This window comes from Hoplias malabaricus, chromosome 9, assembly GCF_029633855.1.
Source record: "Hoplias malabaricus isolate fHopMal1 chromosome 9, fHopMal1.hap1, whole genome shotgun sequence".
Taxonomy (NCBI): Eukaryota; Metazoa; Chordata; class Actinopteri; order Characiformes; family Erythrinidae; genus Hoplias; species Hoplias malabaricus.
In genome coordinates, this window is record NC_089808.1 from 42,905,921 (window position 1) to 42,924,724 (window position 18,804).

Consider the following 18,804-nt stretch of genomic DNA (forward strand, 5'->3'; position numbering starts at 1 on the left):
TTCTTTTGGCCACCTGGACAAACCAGAGGTCTCAGAAGGGCACTCAGAGGGTCACTAGATGGGACCATCCCACGAGCAATGTATATGAGACTGTTGTCTAAATTTACACTGGGATGGTGACGCCTCCATCCGTTTTCAAGAGCACTTGGGACAAATTGAGCGCTGCGGATGAGTGTACCTCGACGCCGCGAGTTCACGGATGGAGCAACGAAGCCCCTAGTGAGTCCCACGGACAAGCTATTGCCCGTAGTAAGTAAGGCAAATATGGTTGGTACCCAACGTCCAGCCGGCCATTTACCTAAGTGGCCGGTGGGATCCCATATTGTAATACGATCCCACGTGGCAATTATGCGACCGCCGGCAATTTATTTGAATGGGGTTTTGTCCGCGAACCATGTACCGGTACTACCTCAGCTACATGTAATTGTTCTAGCCAACAAACTTCTCAGGAAATTCCATAGGGCATTTCAAGTTTCTCCAGATCAACAGTATGATCTTTTGCCAATCCTGAGTTTTGACAAAATTATGCCTTATGACAGTGCAACTGAAACAAATGAAGATGGAAGAATGCACAAGAAAAAAGTTACTCATGTGTGGCACAGGGCATATTTTACTACAGATGTTATAAAAAAATGAAATAAAATTATGAGACAGAAAACTGATAGAAAATTTGAAAAGATTACAGGTAATGGGAAGAAAATAATAAAAATCAAAGAAAATTAAAAGATGAGAAGTTGAAAGACAGAGATACAGACTGCAGTCATCTAAGAAGTTGCCTGAAATGAAGGTATAGAGATGACACTGACTTTCAGAAGTGCAAGTCATAGATCCGAAAACGTTACAGGCATGACATAGTTTTCCAGCAAAACCATAAAGAGCTATACAATGAACTTCTTTAAAAAGAAATATTCCATAAATATAAGATTTCATATTGTATTATAGCAGTTATATAGCAGTAAAACGATTTTTCGCTGTGCATTTGAGATTTAAAAGCACAGCACCTAGTCAAGTGTGCTAGTCACATTAAAATTAAATACAGAAGAACATTCCACATCTGTCAGGGAGAGGAAAGATGTGCCAGAATCAGGTCCCCTAATGGAAAGAAGCACAAGCTCTCTTTAAATTGACCATTCAATATGTTCTGACCTATACTTGTACTGTGTGTCATAGATGCCCTTTCCCTGATTAAGTGAGGATATGTAAGGTCTCAAATTGCCCAAAGGATACTGATCTTGCCTCCAATTGCATTACTGGAAGATATATTCATAAAGCTGCTCAGGACAAGCATAAGGCACAAAGAATTAAAGACAGAGTAGATTTGTCATTCTTTTCATGAAAACCTAAAGTATGGACACATGCCAACTATTGCATTGGCAGACAGATTGTACCTTAGTCAGATATCTGATGAACTAAAAGGACGGAAGGTGCTTGAGAAGCATGTCATTGCAAAATTTATACTCTTTGCCAGGATTATTTTTCTTCCAAAAGGACATCAACGAGCAATACATGGAGCTGTAGTATGTGTTCCTTCTGAGGCTGAATCTGCTGTTCAGTTTTGCCCAGACCCTCATCTGAATTGCATCTGTTACAGGTGAAGTTGAAATGATACCTGCATTATACAGGGCATTATCAATTTCAAAGCTTGGACATGATTTTATTGAAACTGAAACAGATTCATTCAGAATACAGAGATGTCTTGGATCAGAAGCAGAATGTGAAGCTTTAAAAATCATTGCCTGTAATGAAATGGAACACAGGGAAACTGATAATCACACTGTCCAATGCATCAGTGAGCCAGTACAGGATTCTTCAGTGGTCAGCAATATGGATGGACCATATATTTATTTATATATTTATACGTATCTTTATATCAAATATTTATTCAATCACTCCTGCTGATGGAAATCAACCAGCAAGCTTTTCCAGGACCCCTAAATTAGAAGCTATGGCATTTCCAGTACAGTTCAACACAGACAAAAGCACACTTGATGATCCAGATCGACCCAAAAAGAGTTCTCAAGCAGATACTTTAATGGCAGGCTGTTCAGTGCTGATAAGCGGTTTGTCATGGAAACAACCAACATCTTCTTTGATCAGTTTATCACAGAGATGCACCTAGCAGTGTCCAGCATGTCTATTCCTTTACTGAATGGCAAAGTATTCACAAAGGATGGCTGCAAGATAAAGACCTAATTGCTAAAAAAATCGGCATTTTGTTGAGGAACTTGTTACACACAGAAATGCTAAAAGATTCATGCAGCCCCTGTGAGGGACCCCTGAAATACTGGGAGAACAAAAAAAGACATCTTAAATTCCTTTCCGTGCAGTGAAGATGAGATAGCCAGAGATGATAACGATCATCAAGAAGCAACGAGAAATCATCCAATCCTGTGACCATGATACAAAAAAGAGCCAGAGCATTTGTGAGGGATTTAATCTTATGGCCTGCTCAGCCAATAGGTGACATAGTGGACATGTTTTATAGAGATGAGTTTCAAGGCAGAGGACCAAGCCACATGTACTGCAAATACATATGCAGCCTTCTATGCATGTGCACATGTAGATATTTCTGGAACAAATGAGCTGTTGTCTGCACATAAATGTTGAGACCAATAGGGATTGATTTGAAAAAGCTAGTGAAGCAGTTGATCATGCAACTGAGGATTGTTCTGCAGTCGGACCCATTGAGTATGCCTGGACCTATTTTGCTCCTATTTCTGGAACTTGTATGAATCAAATGCATTTAGGAACATCAACCAATGGATGCAGGTGAAGTTAATGAGTAAGACAATGTAACACACATGTAAAACAGACTGGGTCTCACACATGATTAGAAGGAGACTGGGCTAATCACACACTAAACAACTGGGGGATGATACAATACACAGCTCCAACCTTCTGCTCAAACCCACCACAATCACTGACTCTCGTTCCCTAGGAGACACAGATCCACACATGGAAGGACAACAACTGCTGCTGTTACTTGTGCAGAATCCACATGAAAAAAAAAAAAAACATCTTAGGATTGTGAATGGGAAGGTGGGTTCAGCACCATTTTCAGCACACGGCGGAGGAAGCTGGAGTACAATAACACACAATGAAAGCTGTATTCCACATTAAAGGTTCAGACTCTGACCATAAATGATGAAGCAGTTGCAGTGCAGAGTCAAAGAGAAGACCACCATGTAGTACAATTAATGTGGTTTAATTTCTCAAGGATTTTGACTTTTGGGACATTAATCTATTGAAATTTAACTTGGTCACTCTCAGGGACATTCACTCCCCCCAAATTGGAACCAGAGATAACTCTTCTTTGGCGTCTAAAGGTCTGGATAAGGCAACGTTAAAATGACTTTTGGTTAATTTACCACAAGTTCTGCTCCTTCAACAGAATGTAGAGAGGCACAGTTAATGATCAAACTGTAAAAACAGCAAAATCTATTAATTGATTTGATCTCCAAGTTTATTAGATGGTATAAAATGAATTCCAGTTGGACAATCAAAAATGATCTTATTGCATTTAAAATTACATTTTAATCATGAATCACCAGCATCTTCACAGAGCACATGTTTTATATTCTAGATAATGTGTGTGTGCCATTTGGTAAAGGATTGTGTAGAAGATTGTTTAGTCTGATATTACTTTGTTTTAACATATAAATGTTTATATTGCTTTCTACTTAATCTCTCTCAAATGTAATCAACATGCCCTAGAGCATATCTAGAAATAACTATGGTCATGTGAGTAACTCCTGTGTGGGAGGATTTTATAATTAATAATGTTGGTCATAATTTACAGAGATTTACAAATGTAACAATAATTGGCCATTCACTCCTGAGGAAGACTTTTTGTCTTGTCAATTGTTGTAAATTATATGTGATGCCATCACTTCAGGGAGGTTCCAGTCTACAACCCACTAGAAACCTCCAATCAGATTAAAGGACCAGGGATTGATTCTCCTCCTTCTGCCCCACAGGGCCAATCAGACCTCAAAGTGTTGGTCATCATGTTCAGTTTAAACCACTGGTACTCAAACATTGGGGGAGTTACACTCAGGTACTCAGACACACGGTCTGTAGAGGAGAACAGAATGAACATGGAGAGACCCACCTAGTTAGAAGTCAAAAGGGAGACACACACTTGGACTTCTACGTTTGAAGTTGAGAACTGCAGAACTGAGAGAGGAGAATTGGGATTATCAAGGCAATAGAAATTACAGCCGAAGTTTTATTCCTATGTTTATATTGGCAAATTAGGAAGCTGTAATTTAGTCCTGCGACCCCCGACGCCACACGCTGGGCATGAAACCTTGGAGCTCTGAGTTGTGGAACAAGAGTTTAAGGTCCCAGCCTGCAGCCCAAGACAGGTGTGCCAGTGGTTTACCAAAGGACACAGATCCAGTGATGGAGAAGGACACAGGATCCTGCAGAATGGTCAACCCAAACATGGCTGTGTCTCTGACCAAAACTGTAGGAAGAAGAGCCAGGGCTGATGATGGCAGTAACAAACATGGCTCCAGAAAGCTCTGCGAGTCTGAGAACACCTCTACTCACCCTCCCAGTGCTCCCCCAGGGATAAAGTAAGGTCACATGGTTCTTTTGACCTCATGTCCCTCCTTCCTCATGTATAGCTGTAGTCCATTTCATTATTTGAATGTATAATCAATATTTCATATTACATTTAACAAACCAGCTGTATTGATAAAACCAGTCCTTGGTTATTTATTTCATATAATCATAATAATAATTTCATTTAATCATAATAAAATAATAGTGTGGGTGTGTGTTGCCCTGCGAAGGACTGCTGCCCCCTCCGGGGTGTGTTCCCGCCTTGTGCCCAGTGATACCAGGTAGGCTCCTGACCCACCGTGACCCTGAACTGGATAAGTGCTAACAGACAATAAAATGAAAACACAATTAAGAAACACAATGCATTTAGTATTTTTTTTTCAACAGAGTGAAATAAATATTTCAAGAATACATCCATATTTTAGAAGGTACATAGTAAAGAAATTTTGTTTCAGCACAAGTCTTTTCACCAAACACATGCTAGTAAAGTGTAAGCAGAAATTTAGAGCCTTTAAAGCCAGTGTCAATGAATAAAACAAGTATGGACATTCAGAGTTGCAGAAAAATAACAGGATTTTCTGAACAAACAACAAATATAAGCCTCTGAAATTTAAAGATCAAACTTTTTTATATATGCTCCTGGAAACTCCAGTGTGGACCAGTCCCCCTTTATCTCATCATGGCATTTATCAATAAAACTATCAGTTTGAACAATGAAAACATACTCTTTCAAAAGACACCACTATGTTTATCTCAAATACATTTACTCTCCACGCCCCTGATCTTTCTGCTGATTTAAGGCCAGATTTTCACTTAACGTTCTTCCACTCTTCTACAGCCTACAAACATTCCTACACTAGCTGGATCAAGACGTATAAACTAATACCACAGAGTAACTGAGCTGATTAACTGATGTAACAAGTCTTAAACACTAATGTTTCAGTTATTTTATGCTGAACATATCTTTGCAATTGCATCATTCTGAGTGATGCCGTATGATCAGGGATAGTGGTACAGCTGCAGTTCTCTGGGATGATAGGTTTTCCCAAACGGGTAACCGAACCACTGCCTCTTTACCTTTTCCCACACTTCTTTAGACCTGTAACACTCTAATAAACAATTAGTTTATTAGACAGTTCCAGAGATTCTTCTTCTTGACACAAAGGCATTGGACATTTTGTGGCTTTAATAAAACAACTCCATTTAACTAGTCTAACAGGTAATCTCCTTACTGCAATTATCCAGGTTGTATCTGAGTTAATCAAAGTTACAGTGGCCGGGCATCTTCATATCGTTCGTGTAAAATCCCAGCGTGGACACAACAAAAACACTCAAGGCATAACATCCCTTGATGCCTACAATTTCCAGGACACTGAACACTAACTTTTTTGTGTTTTACAGACTGACGTATTGCCTTTGATGTTTACCGTCATGAAACAGAGGAGAATGCCAGCTTTGTGCTCGCTGCTTTCACTAATTTGCCGTTATTAAGTACCTCACTGATGTTGCTGTGTGGTAAACAGTGGAGATAAACCTTGTCTGATATGAAATGTGCACCGCAGAGGAGAGGGTTTGTGTGTTTTTATTGCTCCAGTCTATCCGTTAAGTGCTTGTAACGTCTGCGTTTTGCCACAAAGCGCGTCTTCCACGATGGTATTTTATAAAAATGAAGATAATTGCTTTCCATTCCGATTCTGGCATCCAACAGCACAACACGACATGTTTTGTCCCTATTTTGTGCATCTTTTCACTCCACTTGTTTATACTGTTTTACTGCCACCACAGTGCGCACGCAGCGGCCAGTGACGTCATCACGACATCCATTCAACATTGGTCTATTGTTATATATAAAAGTTCTGGAGAAATGGGATGACTTGTTATTTTTATATATGCACTGTAGTAGTCTGAATATTGACACATGTTTTAGTTGAGGCCCCGCCCCCCCCAAGTTCTCAGAAAAGTGCCAAGGTGGGCTCAGGAGGAAAAAGTGTGAATACCTCTGCTGTAGCGTGTAACACTGTAAATGTGGGACTAATCAGTACTCCTTTAAAAATCACTGATCTGTAAAACACTGCTTAAACATATTTGCTTCAGACATTAACAGACCTTTTTGTTCTTAACTTTTTAGTAATTGTTTACAGCATTAGCTTCTTTTTCAACTCTTTTCTTGTTAGCGATCATCCGTCAGCTTTTTCATACGTAGCTGCCTGTTATTTTCCAACATTTAGAGGTCTTTTGGAGTCCAAGGCCTTAAAGGGTCAGCGCTGTTTTGGCGGCATATAATGGACCTCCACAAGATATTGATCAGCCACAACATTAAAACCTCCTGCCTGATATTGTGTAGGTCCCCCTTGTGCTGCTAAAACAACTAACAACAGACTCAGTAAGGTCTCTAATGGTGTCCTGTGGAATCTGGCACCAACACATTATCAGCAGATCCTTTAAGTGTGAGGTGAAGATGGGGCTTTCATGGATCAGATGTGGTTTTACTTCAGATTGAGACAGTTCCTCAAACTGTCCTTGGACAGTGATTACAGTGTGGAGGGGCACTGTGTCCCATTCATCAGTGTATTACCACATCCCATGTGCCCTTACTGTACAGTTACTGGAAAACATTACTGAAATAATCTAGACTGTGAATTAAAGGGAAATATATGGACATTGTGAACAAAAGAATGAAGAAAACCAAACACATGGTGCATTTCAACATAATATTTTTATTATAAATGTGCTTTTCATTAGGAATAACGAACATTTCAGGCGAAATACAAAAGGTGTTGAATGTCTAAATGAACAGTAATTTGATTGTTTTTTTTAACTAGCCATACACTTAAACATATGAATTAACACATGCCTGCTATCCACACACTTAGTTAAATGAGTAAAATAGATTCTGTGAGAATAGATCAAACGTTTGTAGAATGTTTATAGGAACCTAGTTTTAACACACGTCTCTTAAAGGTTTTCCAAAGGATACCAAACACACACTAGTGAAGTATGATCAGACATTATGAAGATTTAAAGCCTGTGTTGGTGCATAAATGGCCTCCAAATGTATTTAATTTGACAAATATATTTAAATTTCTCTTAAAATTAATATGGACATCCAGGGCGTTAGAAAATCACCACTGGATTTTACCGAAAAACAGTGAAAAACACAATAATCTGAAATACAAGCAACAAAACTCAATCCTCTGTCCTGGGAAGATGCTGAAATTTCATGGATCAAAACCTTTATTTTTTGATCCATCCTTTGGTGCTAATCTGTCACCAGTAACAGGATCTCATCATTCAGGCTGAATTTACACTTAACTTTCTGCCATTATTTTTCAGTCTGGTGTGTGCTTTATTTCTGAATCTGGGTCTAACACTTAGTGGATTCTTTTATCATCACATTTCTTGGGCTGGTATGTCTCTTAGAACCCCTCATATAGCCTACATACATTCCTACACTAGGTGGATAAAGATTATAAACTAATACTACAGAGTTACTGAGCTGATTAACTGATGTAACAAGACTTAAACAATAATGTTTCACTTCTTTATGCTGAAAAAGCCTTGCCTTTCCACCTTTCCATCATTCTGGGTGATGCAGTGTGATCAGGGATAGTGGTACAGCTGTAGTTCTCTGGGATAGCAAGTTTTCCCAAATGGGTAACCGAACCACTGCCCCACCTGGTACCAGGCAATAGCATACCAGTGCATTCCCTCGTCCTCCTCCTCTCGCTGAACAGGGAAGAGGTTTTCAAAGAGGGGACTAAAAGAACGCATTGTGTGAAGAAGCCTGTAGGGGGCGAAAGGGAGGTGGGCAAAATACTGTAGGCATTGCAGGGCATAGCAGGACACCAGATGACCATCCACGATCAAGTTCCCCTCCACAGTCAGAGGAGCGTATGCACCTAGGTCCATAGATTCCTGGACATTGGTGACGCGCCGGGACACCAACAAACCAGTCGCTGGGTCATAGCGGTGGATCAGGTGACCAGGCTGGAGGTCTTTGGCGAACACTGGGATCATGGTGTGAACTGAAGCAGCAGTTCCGTTGGACCTGGCGATGAAGGTTACGTGGTCAGCTGACATCGAGAGTGGCTCTGAGAAGTCTTCTGTCGTGAGGAGGACGTAGCGCTCCACTGCAGACGGACGACGGTCCAACCATAGGATTACCTCGCTGAACACCAGCTCTCCATCTGCATTCAGCGCAAGCACCTTGTCTCCCACCCTCAGCTCTGACATGGACTTCCTGTTCCCCTCACTCGTGAGCACTGTGGCCCGGCCAGGAAAACACTCATCTTCTACCTGGCAGTAAGGGTTATAATTAAACACACCATCACGAGGAAACTTCGCCATGTGTCTCCTCACCTCAGCTACTGTCCAACTTTGTAAAAAATCCCAGTGATATAGATCTTTGGTTGGAGAGAGAGGAGCCTCCACACTGCAGCCCACTTCAGTCCATAACTTGGTCAAACAGCCGATTGAATGTGGTCCTCTTTCATCGTCATAGCCACAGTCTTCAGTTACTATAAATGGGTGAAGAAAAAAGAGTAAATGAACATGTACACGTAGCTGGTTTTATTTGTTCTTATTACATTTCACTTAAAATCTTCAGATTTTCTTTATTTTAAGTTAAAGAAAAATAAAAATGTCAGCATATATGAAAATGCCTTGATTTTTATTAGTTTTTAGTTGAATTTGTATCCCCTGGGGATGCTGTTGCCATGTCATATATCTGATAATACTCTTCAGGTTGTTCAGGGCAAGGCTGGAGGAATTGGTGAGAATTTGAATTGTTCAAAAAATTAAACAGTTTAATGTTATAAATGAAGTAAAATATAATACTTTATAGCGTTCTTTTTGGATGTTCTTTTCCTGTGTTAAAGTGAGAAGAGCTGGCACACACAGCTTATGTCTGTAACGTATGTGAGGCTAACACTAAACACGGGCAGATATGAAGCTGGGTGCTCTTTCTCATCCACTTTCTTTATACAACCAGGTGTGCTCTTGGTGGTAAAGATCAATTCATTAATTCATTCATTGTCTGTAACCTTTATCCGGAGCCTATCCGGAATCACTGGGTACAATACAAGAACACACCCTGGAGGTGTGTTCTCTGTGTCTGTGTGGGTTTCCTCCGGGTGACTGTCTGTGAGGAGCGTGGTGTGTTCTCTCTGTGTCTGCGTGGGTTTCCTCCGGGTGACTGTCTGTGAGGAGCGTGGTGTGTTCTCTCTGTGTCTGTGTGGGTTTCCTCCGGGTGACTGTCTGTGAGGAGTGTGGTGTGTTCTCTCTGTGTCTGCGTGGGTTTCCTCCGGGTGACTGTCTGTGAGGAGTGTGGTGTGTTCTCTCTGTGTCTGCGTGGGTTTCCTCCGGGTGACTGTCTGTGAGGAGTGTAGTGTGTTCTCTCTGTGTCTGCGTGGGTTTCCTCTGGGTGACTGTCTGTGTGGTGTGTTCTCTCTGTGTCTGCGTGGGTTTTCTCCGGGTGACTGTCTGTTAGGAGTGTGGTGTGTTCTCTCTGTTTCTGCGTGGGTTTCCTACGGGAGCTCCGGTTTCTTCCCACGCTCCATAAACACACGTTGGTAGGTGGACTGTAGACTCAAGTGTCCGTAGGTGTGAGTGTGTGTCACCCTGTGAAGGACTGGCACCCCCTACAAAGTGTGTTCCTGCCTTGCACCCATGATTCTTTATAGGCTCTGGACCCACTGCGGCCCTGAACTGGATAAGGGTTACAGACAATGAATGTCTGTAGGTTTTCATGTAAGTGAGAGGATTCTAAATAGAATAAATCAGAGAATAAATCTGAGAATAAAGTTAGAATACATTCTGAGAATACTGAATACTGATACTCTGGTTCTGCTGTGTAAGTTTTACTTATGTTACATTTTCTTCACTTCTTCTTTTGGCTTCTCCCATCCAGGCTATCCACAAAAGAGCAACCGTGATCCACATGACCTCGAACCCAAAACCTCCAGGACCCTGGAACTGTGTGATTACGACACTACCTGCTGCTCCACCATGCTGCCCATATGCATTTCTTCACTTAGTGCTGTAATATGTTAGTCATGTAAACTGCTTTAGAAAGTGTAGAACATGTAAGGATAAAGTGCAGGATCTAAATATTGGACAATGAAAAAGCAAGACACAAAATAAATCAGTCAGTGTCTGACGAATACATGAGTGAAACTGATCAGATTTACAGATGTTGGAGCAAATAATAATCATACACAGAATAAGATGTAAAATATTCTATGCCAATTCATCAGAGTTTCACATCAGAGCCCAGCCCACTCTCTTCCTACCTGCAGCAACAACATTCCTCTAATGTTTGACCATTTAACCCACTGGAGTCTGAGGACTTTCAGCCACGTCTGAGGGGATCTGACATGCCTCAACATTTTAACAAATTTCACCTGCTTAAAATGTTTGTTCACAAAAAGCTACACAGGCTAATGGAAATACACGTTGTGAACATTTATGAAGTTTTCTTTAGAGCTCTGAACTGTGTAAACGTGGGTGTTGGCTACACACTGGTATTTACAGCTTTGAGATTTTGATCAGTTTTTTTTTGTCTGTTTTGCTATGAATCTGATGTGACACTATTTTTCTAAACCTGTGGCTCACACATTGACTATTCATGAGATAGGTGTGAAACAAGGGTGAGATATCCCCTCCTCACCATCAAAGATAAAGGCCCATTAGCTCCCACTCCATTAGTGAAAAAAACTCAATCATTTGTAAATGGTGGTATTTATTTATTTAGCAACAACACAGACTGCTTTGGAGCAATAAAGCCATGATGCTTTCAGATGACTGCCTGAAATCAGCAGACTCTATCAGCTGAGCTCTGTGCCTCTGGAGGAGGGATCTGGTGTGAATATGTCAGTTAAAGGTGTATGTTTTCTTTTCCTATATTTTAATTTAATGTTGTGCTTATATAGTGTCTTTCTAGAAACCCAAGGACTCTTTACAATCAACACTCATAATTCAATCCACACACACACAGGCGAGAAGAGGCAGCCAAACACACACAGCGTACTCTCAACCAGGAACGACCATCCACCTGGAGGACTGCATCAGGCACTAGGGTTTCACCCAGGACAGAGCGCCAATCCATACCTGGGCTCACACACATTCACACACCAGGTTGTTAGAGAAGCCAGTACACCTAACCTCCATGCTTTTGGACTGTGGGAGGAACCCAGAGACTCCAGAGGTAACCCAGGCAGACACAGTGAGAACATGGAAACTCCACCCAGATGCGACTTGAACCCAAGATCCCAGCGCTGAGAGGCAAACGTGCTCACCACTAAGCCACTGTGCCACCCTACGTTTCTCTTTCTTCAGGAGAGATTTACTTACAGAGCACATCACAATTGCTTTACAGTGATGACTGGTGAGATTTTGCGTGTGTGTGTACTTTTGAACATGCAGCTGGTTTTTGCAGAGCAGAGTATGTAGTCACTACTCACTAATATAGGTCACTATTGACTTTGCTGTTATAGAAAATTATGAAGCTATACTTTACCAACACAGTAGGGGTTTTCTGACCAGCCGTTACTCGTGCACTGAATCTCAGAAGATCCTTTGAGTCTGTATGGTTGGCTACAGGTAACTGAACAGGACTCTCCTTCTAAGGAGCGGCCACAGTCCTGCCCATTAGGGACTGTAAGGGGATCACATATTGTTCTGCAATGAAGAAGGCTGGTGCACTGTTGCGGTTTCCTCTGTAGCCTGCAGTCTCCATACTGTTCACATGCGTAGGTGTATCCAGCTGTAAATTTACTAGTTTTCAGAGTCACAGTGCCCTCTGTGGAAAAAAAGCCCAACATGCTGATACAAGTTAAAGTCACACTCTGGAGTGAAACTCTCTCTATAAAATCCTGTATTTAGAAATAATCAAAAATTTCTGTCATAACTTAACATGATGTTTCTATGTACTTATTTAAAATAAATAAAACTTTAATGATTTATAAATGTATAATTTGGCAGAATTAGTTTGCTTTAAAGCTTCTCACCCTGGTTTGGAAATAATTTTCCACAGAAAGACCTTGCTGCAGATTTGTCTTGAATGCAGACATTCGACCAGCCATTCCCTTCATTTGCTGCGGGTATTCCTTCATAATCTTTTCCACGAGTATCCAGTTTTAGTTTAGAGCATGACACCAGTCCCCCACTTATTCCCACAAACACAAACATTCTCTGTTCACAGCAAAACCTAGCAAGAGCTTCAGCATTTAAAGTGATGTACCTAGTCCATGTACCTGATGTCCATTGCTCAAGTTTCCCATACAGTTTATAATCCTGGCTGTAGGTTTCAGTGAGGCGAGCATTTGGTTCACAGCTAGAGGATTCCCAGTCACCATCTCTGCAGACAATCCTGTCCTTAGGAGAGGGATGGTACATATCACTGCACTCCAGTTCCAAGGTATCTCCTTCTGTAAAAGGACCTGAATGTCCTGACAGTGCTGGAAATGTCCCATGGGGATCCTGGGGGGGGTTAGGGCAGAGGACCTGGTAACAGGATGGTAGGTGATCCTCTGACCACTGTCCTGTTCTCAGATCACAGTCAAGTTCAGATGGTCCAGAAAGTCTATATCCACTTGGACAGACAAAGGTAACACACAAGCTGGAATGTCTGTATGGAGTTCTTATGGGAGGTATTATAAAAGGTTCATATGAATGTCTCATATGTGGATAGAACTGTCGAAATGGATGTCTACATGGTATAGTCCTGACACCACTTGGATTTGGACAGCATTTTGGAATTGGAGGATCAAATTTTCCTAAAATGCACTGGCTGTATATTTCATTGTTGAAACAGTAATTTCGAGTAGTAGACCTATGAGGGAAAACACTACCCTCATAAGTGCATGACTTAGGGGCACAGGGGCTGGAAGAAATCTTCTCTAAGCAGAGGATCTCCAGATTAGAAATCTGCTGGAAACCTTCTTTACATTCAAGCACTGCAACTGGACCATTATCTGTCATTTCCTCATCAAGAACTCTGGTCCCTTCAGGAGCAGAAAATGTGGGACACAAATTAGGAGTCGTACTGTGGACAGTTACCTCTTGGCTTTTCATTCCTTCAATGTCTGAAAGCACAGAGAATGTGTATACTGTTTTAGGTTTGAGTCCTGTAACCTCTGCACTGGTGAGATTGGTTGTAATCTGTGTTACAGTGATATCTCCGTCTTTCACATCTATCACATAAGTGTACTTTCTGCTGTTTGGGTCAGTGTTTGATGATGGTGCAGTCCATGTGATGACTGCATTACTGTGGGAGATATGGGTCACGTTAACAGATGTTGGGGGGTTTGGAGTTGTTCTTCGTGTTGTTTCAGCAATCACAAGAAGAGGGAACTCACATTGTGTCACGTATAACTGAAATGTGTACAGAACCCCTGATAGGAGGCCAGAAACATGGACAGATGTTTGATGTTCCCAGTGGACACTGTCAGTAAAGAACAAGTCATCAGACACTTCCAAATAGAATTTGAGCTCAGTGTCCTCACTGTATTCTTTGTAGTTGAACCCACTGGATGTTGTGATTTCTATTTCCACAGTTGTTTCACTAGCTTCTCTCACACTGAGGACGGGGCTGGTTGAGTTTAATTTAGATAAAGTAGGTCTGATCTCTGGTGCTGAGGTGAAGACGAAGCCACTGACCAGAGTGTCATTAGCAAAGACAAAATCCACATGTTGGTAGGAAGAGTCATTTTTGTTCCAGTTCTCCAGAAATATTACGAGGTTGTTTTGTTGGATAAGACTCAGAAGACTATCGTTGTAAGAGAAAGAGATGACCAGGTTGCCCTCCAGTAAGAAGTAGCAGGCATCGCTGTAGCTAAAGTTTCGAATGAGAATATAGTCCTGAGCCTCATCAGAAGCAAAGTTGTTGATGTTTTTTACACCACTGCAGTCATCCAGAATGTACAGGTCATTCCCGGGTCCTCCGAACAGAAGATCTGAACCTTGTCCTGGTATCAGGGTGTCATTTCCAAACTTCCCTTCTAGCTCATTGTCCTCGTCATCTCCTATGAGTACATCATTATAGTTCGTTCCACTTACTGATTCCACATCTGTGTAGGTGTCACCCTCAGCATCTGCCCACTCACCTCTACCAGAGATCAGATCTACTTTGACTCCTGTGGATGTCCTCACATCTCCGCTGAAAAACAGTGTGTCATATCCTGGGCCTCCATCTACCTTGTCTGACCCCCGGCCACCGTAAATCAAGTCATTTCCTGCCCCGCATTTGAGTTCATCATCCCCCTCTCCACCCAATAGGACATCTTCTCCACCATTTCCAATGATGATGTCATCTCCTGCACCTCCTTCAATTCTGTCATTGCCCTCATTACCTTCGAGGTGGTCATTTTTATTCCCCCCTTTAATGACAGAGCTGCTCTTACTCCCAGTTATGTAGTTGCTGAAATGAGAGGCTCCATAAATGTGGGAAACTTGGAGGAACTCTTCCCCCATGGCACAACTGATGTTACAGCTCTTAGTGGAAGTTGAAGTGTCAATGGAAATTACTGACTTGTATGGATCAAACAGCGGATTTACTTTAAACAAATATCCATCTGAGGATTTTATCACAAGATGTTGGTGTTCTGGACCCTGCAGGTATCTGAGTAGTCGGACACGGACAGAATCATTTCTGGATGTGGAGAACAGCATGATGTTGGGTTTGTCCAGCTGTACAGTGATATCTTTGTAGAGGACATCAAGAAAGAGGTAATCTGTCTTCATGTCTATAGCTTCATTATCAATTTCGTTCTCATAGCCATATCCATGTCCCAAGACATAAGTATCTGACCCATTTCCTCCCATCAAATACTGATACTTCATGGCATTGCCAATGCCTGGGTCAATGTAGTTATTCAGTGAGTTTCCAATCACACTGTATGAACAACTGCTGGATTTCGCTTGGAATCGTCCTACTTTTCCGAATGGATCTTCACTCAAATCAAATGTTTTTTTATTTTCAGTGCAGTTTTCTTGACTAAGGTTAATCTCAATTGGAGTGATCACCTCAGGCTCAGAAGAATTTGAGGGCAACATGGAAATGACCCCATCGATAGTTTGCAGGAGCAGGTGCTGAAACTCTTTACCTTTGAGCCAGTTCTGTAGGTGGACCTCAACATTGGTGTCATCGACTTTCAAAACAACATCAGGCCACTGATACATTAAAGTGATCTTCAAAAACGGATGTTCCAGGAACAAGACATCACTGACATGGTCTTCAGCAAAGTTAGAAATATATGCTTTTTTACATCCAGATTTAATTACGTACTTGTCACTGCCACCTGCTCCCTCCAAGTGATCTGTTCCTCCACTGCAGCTAAGAAAGTTCCCAAGAGCATTGCCCATTAGGACATCATTGTGGGCGGAGTCAAAGATGGTTATGACATAAGGCAGATGTTGATAGGTGTCTGACAGATTGACAGTGCTACCATAGGTGTCTCGGCTTAGATCAACCATGAGTGCTGTCATTGCTAGTTTGCTGTCATTGCCAGAGATATGGAACATGACATGGTCAGAGGACAGAAAGGCCACGTGTTGATAAAGTGTGCTTGTGGTCCAGTGCTTAAGCCGAACACACGTTGAACTGATGTTCTCCTCATCAACCACCAGGAGGTCTTCACCCTGCAGATCGGCCTGAATTCTAATGAAAGGCACTTGAAACACTATCAGGTCCATTTTCTCATCTGTGGCATAGTTGTTGATTGTGTCACAACCTTCCCCCTGGAAGATTTCATATGTATCAGCTCCTTCTCCTCCTTCCAGCAGGTCTGCCCCATGGCGCCCATTGAGGACATTGTTTTTCTTGTTTCCTGTAATGGTGTCAGAGAAGTTACTGCCCAATACTGTGATAACACTTTCAAATTTGTCCTCTAGCCTAAGGATTACTGAGCAGCCAGAGTTTGTTTTGTCCAGTAATTCAGGCACACACACAACATGGAACCTGTTATTAATAAGGCCTTTGTCCACAACTTTAAATGTGACTCCATCTGCTGATTTAAAAGTCATGTGTTGGTAATTAGCAGTGTCGCTATGAGCAAACCAATCCTTAATTTTAATTCTGTAATTCTGTGGTCCATAAAGGAGGAGTAGATCTGTGTGGTCCCGCAAACAATCAATGTGACTGAAAGGGGCTTTAATCAACATATAATCCTCCAACATGTCAAATGAAAAATTATCAATGTTTGTATGTGTTCCAGTTGTAGGAAAAACATAAAAGTCCCTTCCTTCTCCTCCAGACAGCACAGAGTTCTGTGGCCCAAGAAAGAAACTGTCATCTCCCCCGTGGCCATAAATGCTGTAGTGATAATTCCTAATGATAAACTCTGCATCTGGATTCTTTGAAGGTGGCTGTATGGCCCAAAACCTATTGATCCTGTCATTGCCGTAGTATCTGCCAAACAAAGAAGAGCTGAGTTTGATTTCTCCACTGATTACTTTAGCATATTTCACAGGGATGATCCACCATAGATGGGCTGCCTTTTGACTGTAAAGGAATTCAGAAGATTCACCAACTCCCAGAACAATGTTCTGAATACTGGGGTCATAGAAAGTTTTCTCTATGGTCTTTATCTGTCCATTTCCATCATCTACTCCCCCTACCTGGATTGTCACATGTCCATTGTCTAGGAGCTGAACAGTCACAAATCCTCCACGCTGGGAGAGAACCCCTTCCATTAGATCCAGAGTGCTTGTGTTTCCATTATCAGCAATTATTTTGTAATAGGACTCAGGTGTTGAAAGGTTGTGCAGCAGTTCTTGGTTTTGCCGTACTTCTTCATCAAGTTGTTCCAATTCTCTCAGCATCCCCCCTGTAGCAAAATCCACAGCACCTTCTACTATTCCAACTATGACTGCAACTGTCTTATAACCATCACCAGCCCCCTGGGGCAGCTTGTCTAACTCGCTCACAACATCACAGTAGAAGTCACCAATGGTCATTCTGACTATGGTCAGTCCAATGATTATGGACTGAAGGGCAAGTGCTGCTGGAGGGAAAACAACTGCTGCAGCAACGTCTGCAACCATTAGAGCAGTTATTGACACATCCAGAACCAGATTTGTTACCTCAAGGCCAAAGTACTTATTCTGATTTGGATCAGATCTGTTGAGGTTTTGAATGGCTTTGGTATCCTCCTCTATAAAATAGCCTTGAAAGGCCAGGCCAACGATAGGAACATTCTTCAGAACCCGTCCTGCAGCACTTTCACCAAACCTCTCCACTGAGCTGCTGAACTTTGTGAATGTCTCTTCCATCCCCAGTTTACTGGCTGCTTTTTGCAGGCTCTTCTGGAATACATCCTGGGACATCCTGGAGATTTGTTGGTTCACACCTGTTATGTCTCCAAGTCCATGCAGAGACTGGGTTAAAGTGACAGCACCTCGAACAGTGTCATTTTCCGCAAAAAATTTTCCTGCCCCAATGAATCCAGCAAAAATGCCAAATTTAACCATGACATCATTAACGTTCTCCAAGACCTGGAATCCACTTGCTTTAAACATTGACGTAGTGTGTTTTGCCGTCTCCTTGATCTGCTTTGTGTAAAAGGGTTCTTCAAGAGGATAAGACACTTCATGTGTGTCCTCTGGATTGTACCTGTTGACTAGTTGTACTTTAACCTGATTGTCCTCTATGGTTAGAGTATTTTCCTTTATCACATAGTCTTTCTCTGCCTCATCCTCTGTCAGACGGCATATGGATGGCATTTGTCTTTTTCCTCTGTTTAGGTTTCCAGGGTTATTACAATAGTTGTTGTATATTGTGTTCACTTTATATTTTATTACGTCCAGTTGGTTCTTGTCAAAAAATTCTCGATCATTTTCTATATTCATGTCAGCTTCCAGAAGAAGGCGAGAGTTGTCATTTTTTCTAACATAATTGTAACGATTTATTTCTCCATCCATGGAAAATGTGAACTCTATCCTCATTTTATTTTTGTCCTGTGGGTCTACAGATAGTCTTACTCCATTTAATTTTTCAAGCAATTGGAGCCACGTAAGCTCATTATGTCCAGGAACCTTATCGGTTATGTGCATACCTTCCCTTTCAAAAGTCCACAATAAATTCTCAAAGTAGTTTGACAGTTCTGTATGTACTGTATATACTCCCATTGTACTCATTTGGGTCCCTAGTGCAACAATAGTGCGATATGCCATAATTGTGCTGATATCCATTTCCATGTGTTTTAAGTTTAGCATTAAACTTGAGATATAGGCAGTTGC

The 18,804-nt window shown here is 41.6% G+C and overlaps 1 protein-coding gene across 1 annotated transcript; it reads right to left on the reverse strand.

The window, feature by feature from the left end:
- Positions 1–7,304: 7,304 nt before the first annotated feature.
- On the reverse strand, positions 7,305–18,782 carry LOC136707067 (uncharacterized). Its single transcript, XM_066680942.1, has 3 exons — positions 12,576–18,782; positions 12,086–12,367; positions 7,305–9,086 (listed from the first exon to the last, which is right to left on the reverse strand). Exons 1-3 carry the CDS (start codon positions 18,778–18,780, stop codon positions 8,170–8,172), a joined length of 7,404 nt encoding a protein of 2,467 aa, XP_066537039.1. The 5' UTR covers positions 18,781–18,782; the 3' UTR covers positions 7,305–8,169.
- Positions 18,783–18,804: the final 22 nt, after the last annotated feature.

Bases quoted from the DNA above. Each gene is read 5' to 3' on its own strand.
- LOC136707067 (XM_066680942.1), bottom strand. From the start codon at position 18,780: ATGCTAAACTTAAAACACATGGAAATGGATATCAGCACAATTATGGCA. The intron at 12,368-12,575 runs GTGAGAAGCTTT...TTTTTTCCACAG, and splicing joins AAAATTATTTCCAAACCAGG to AGGGCACTGTGACTCTGAAA. The intron at 9,087-12,085 runs GTAAAGTATAGC...ACCCATTTATAG, and splicing joins AGAAAACCCCTACTGTGTTG to TAACTGAAGACTGTGGCTAT.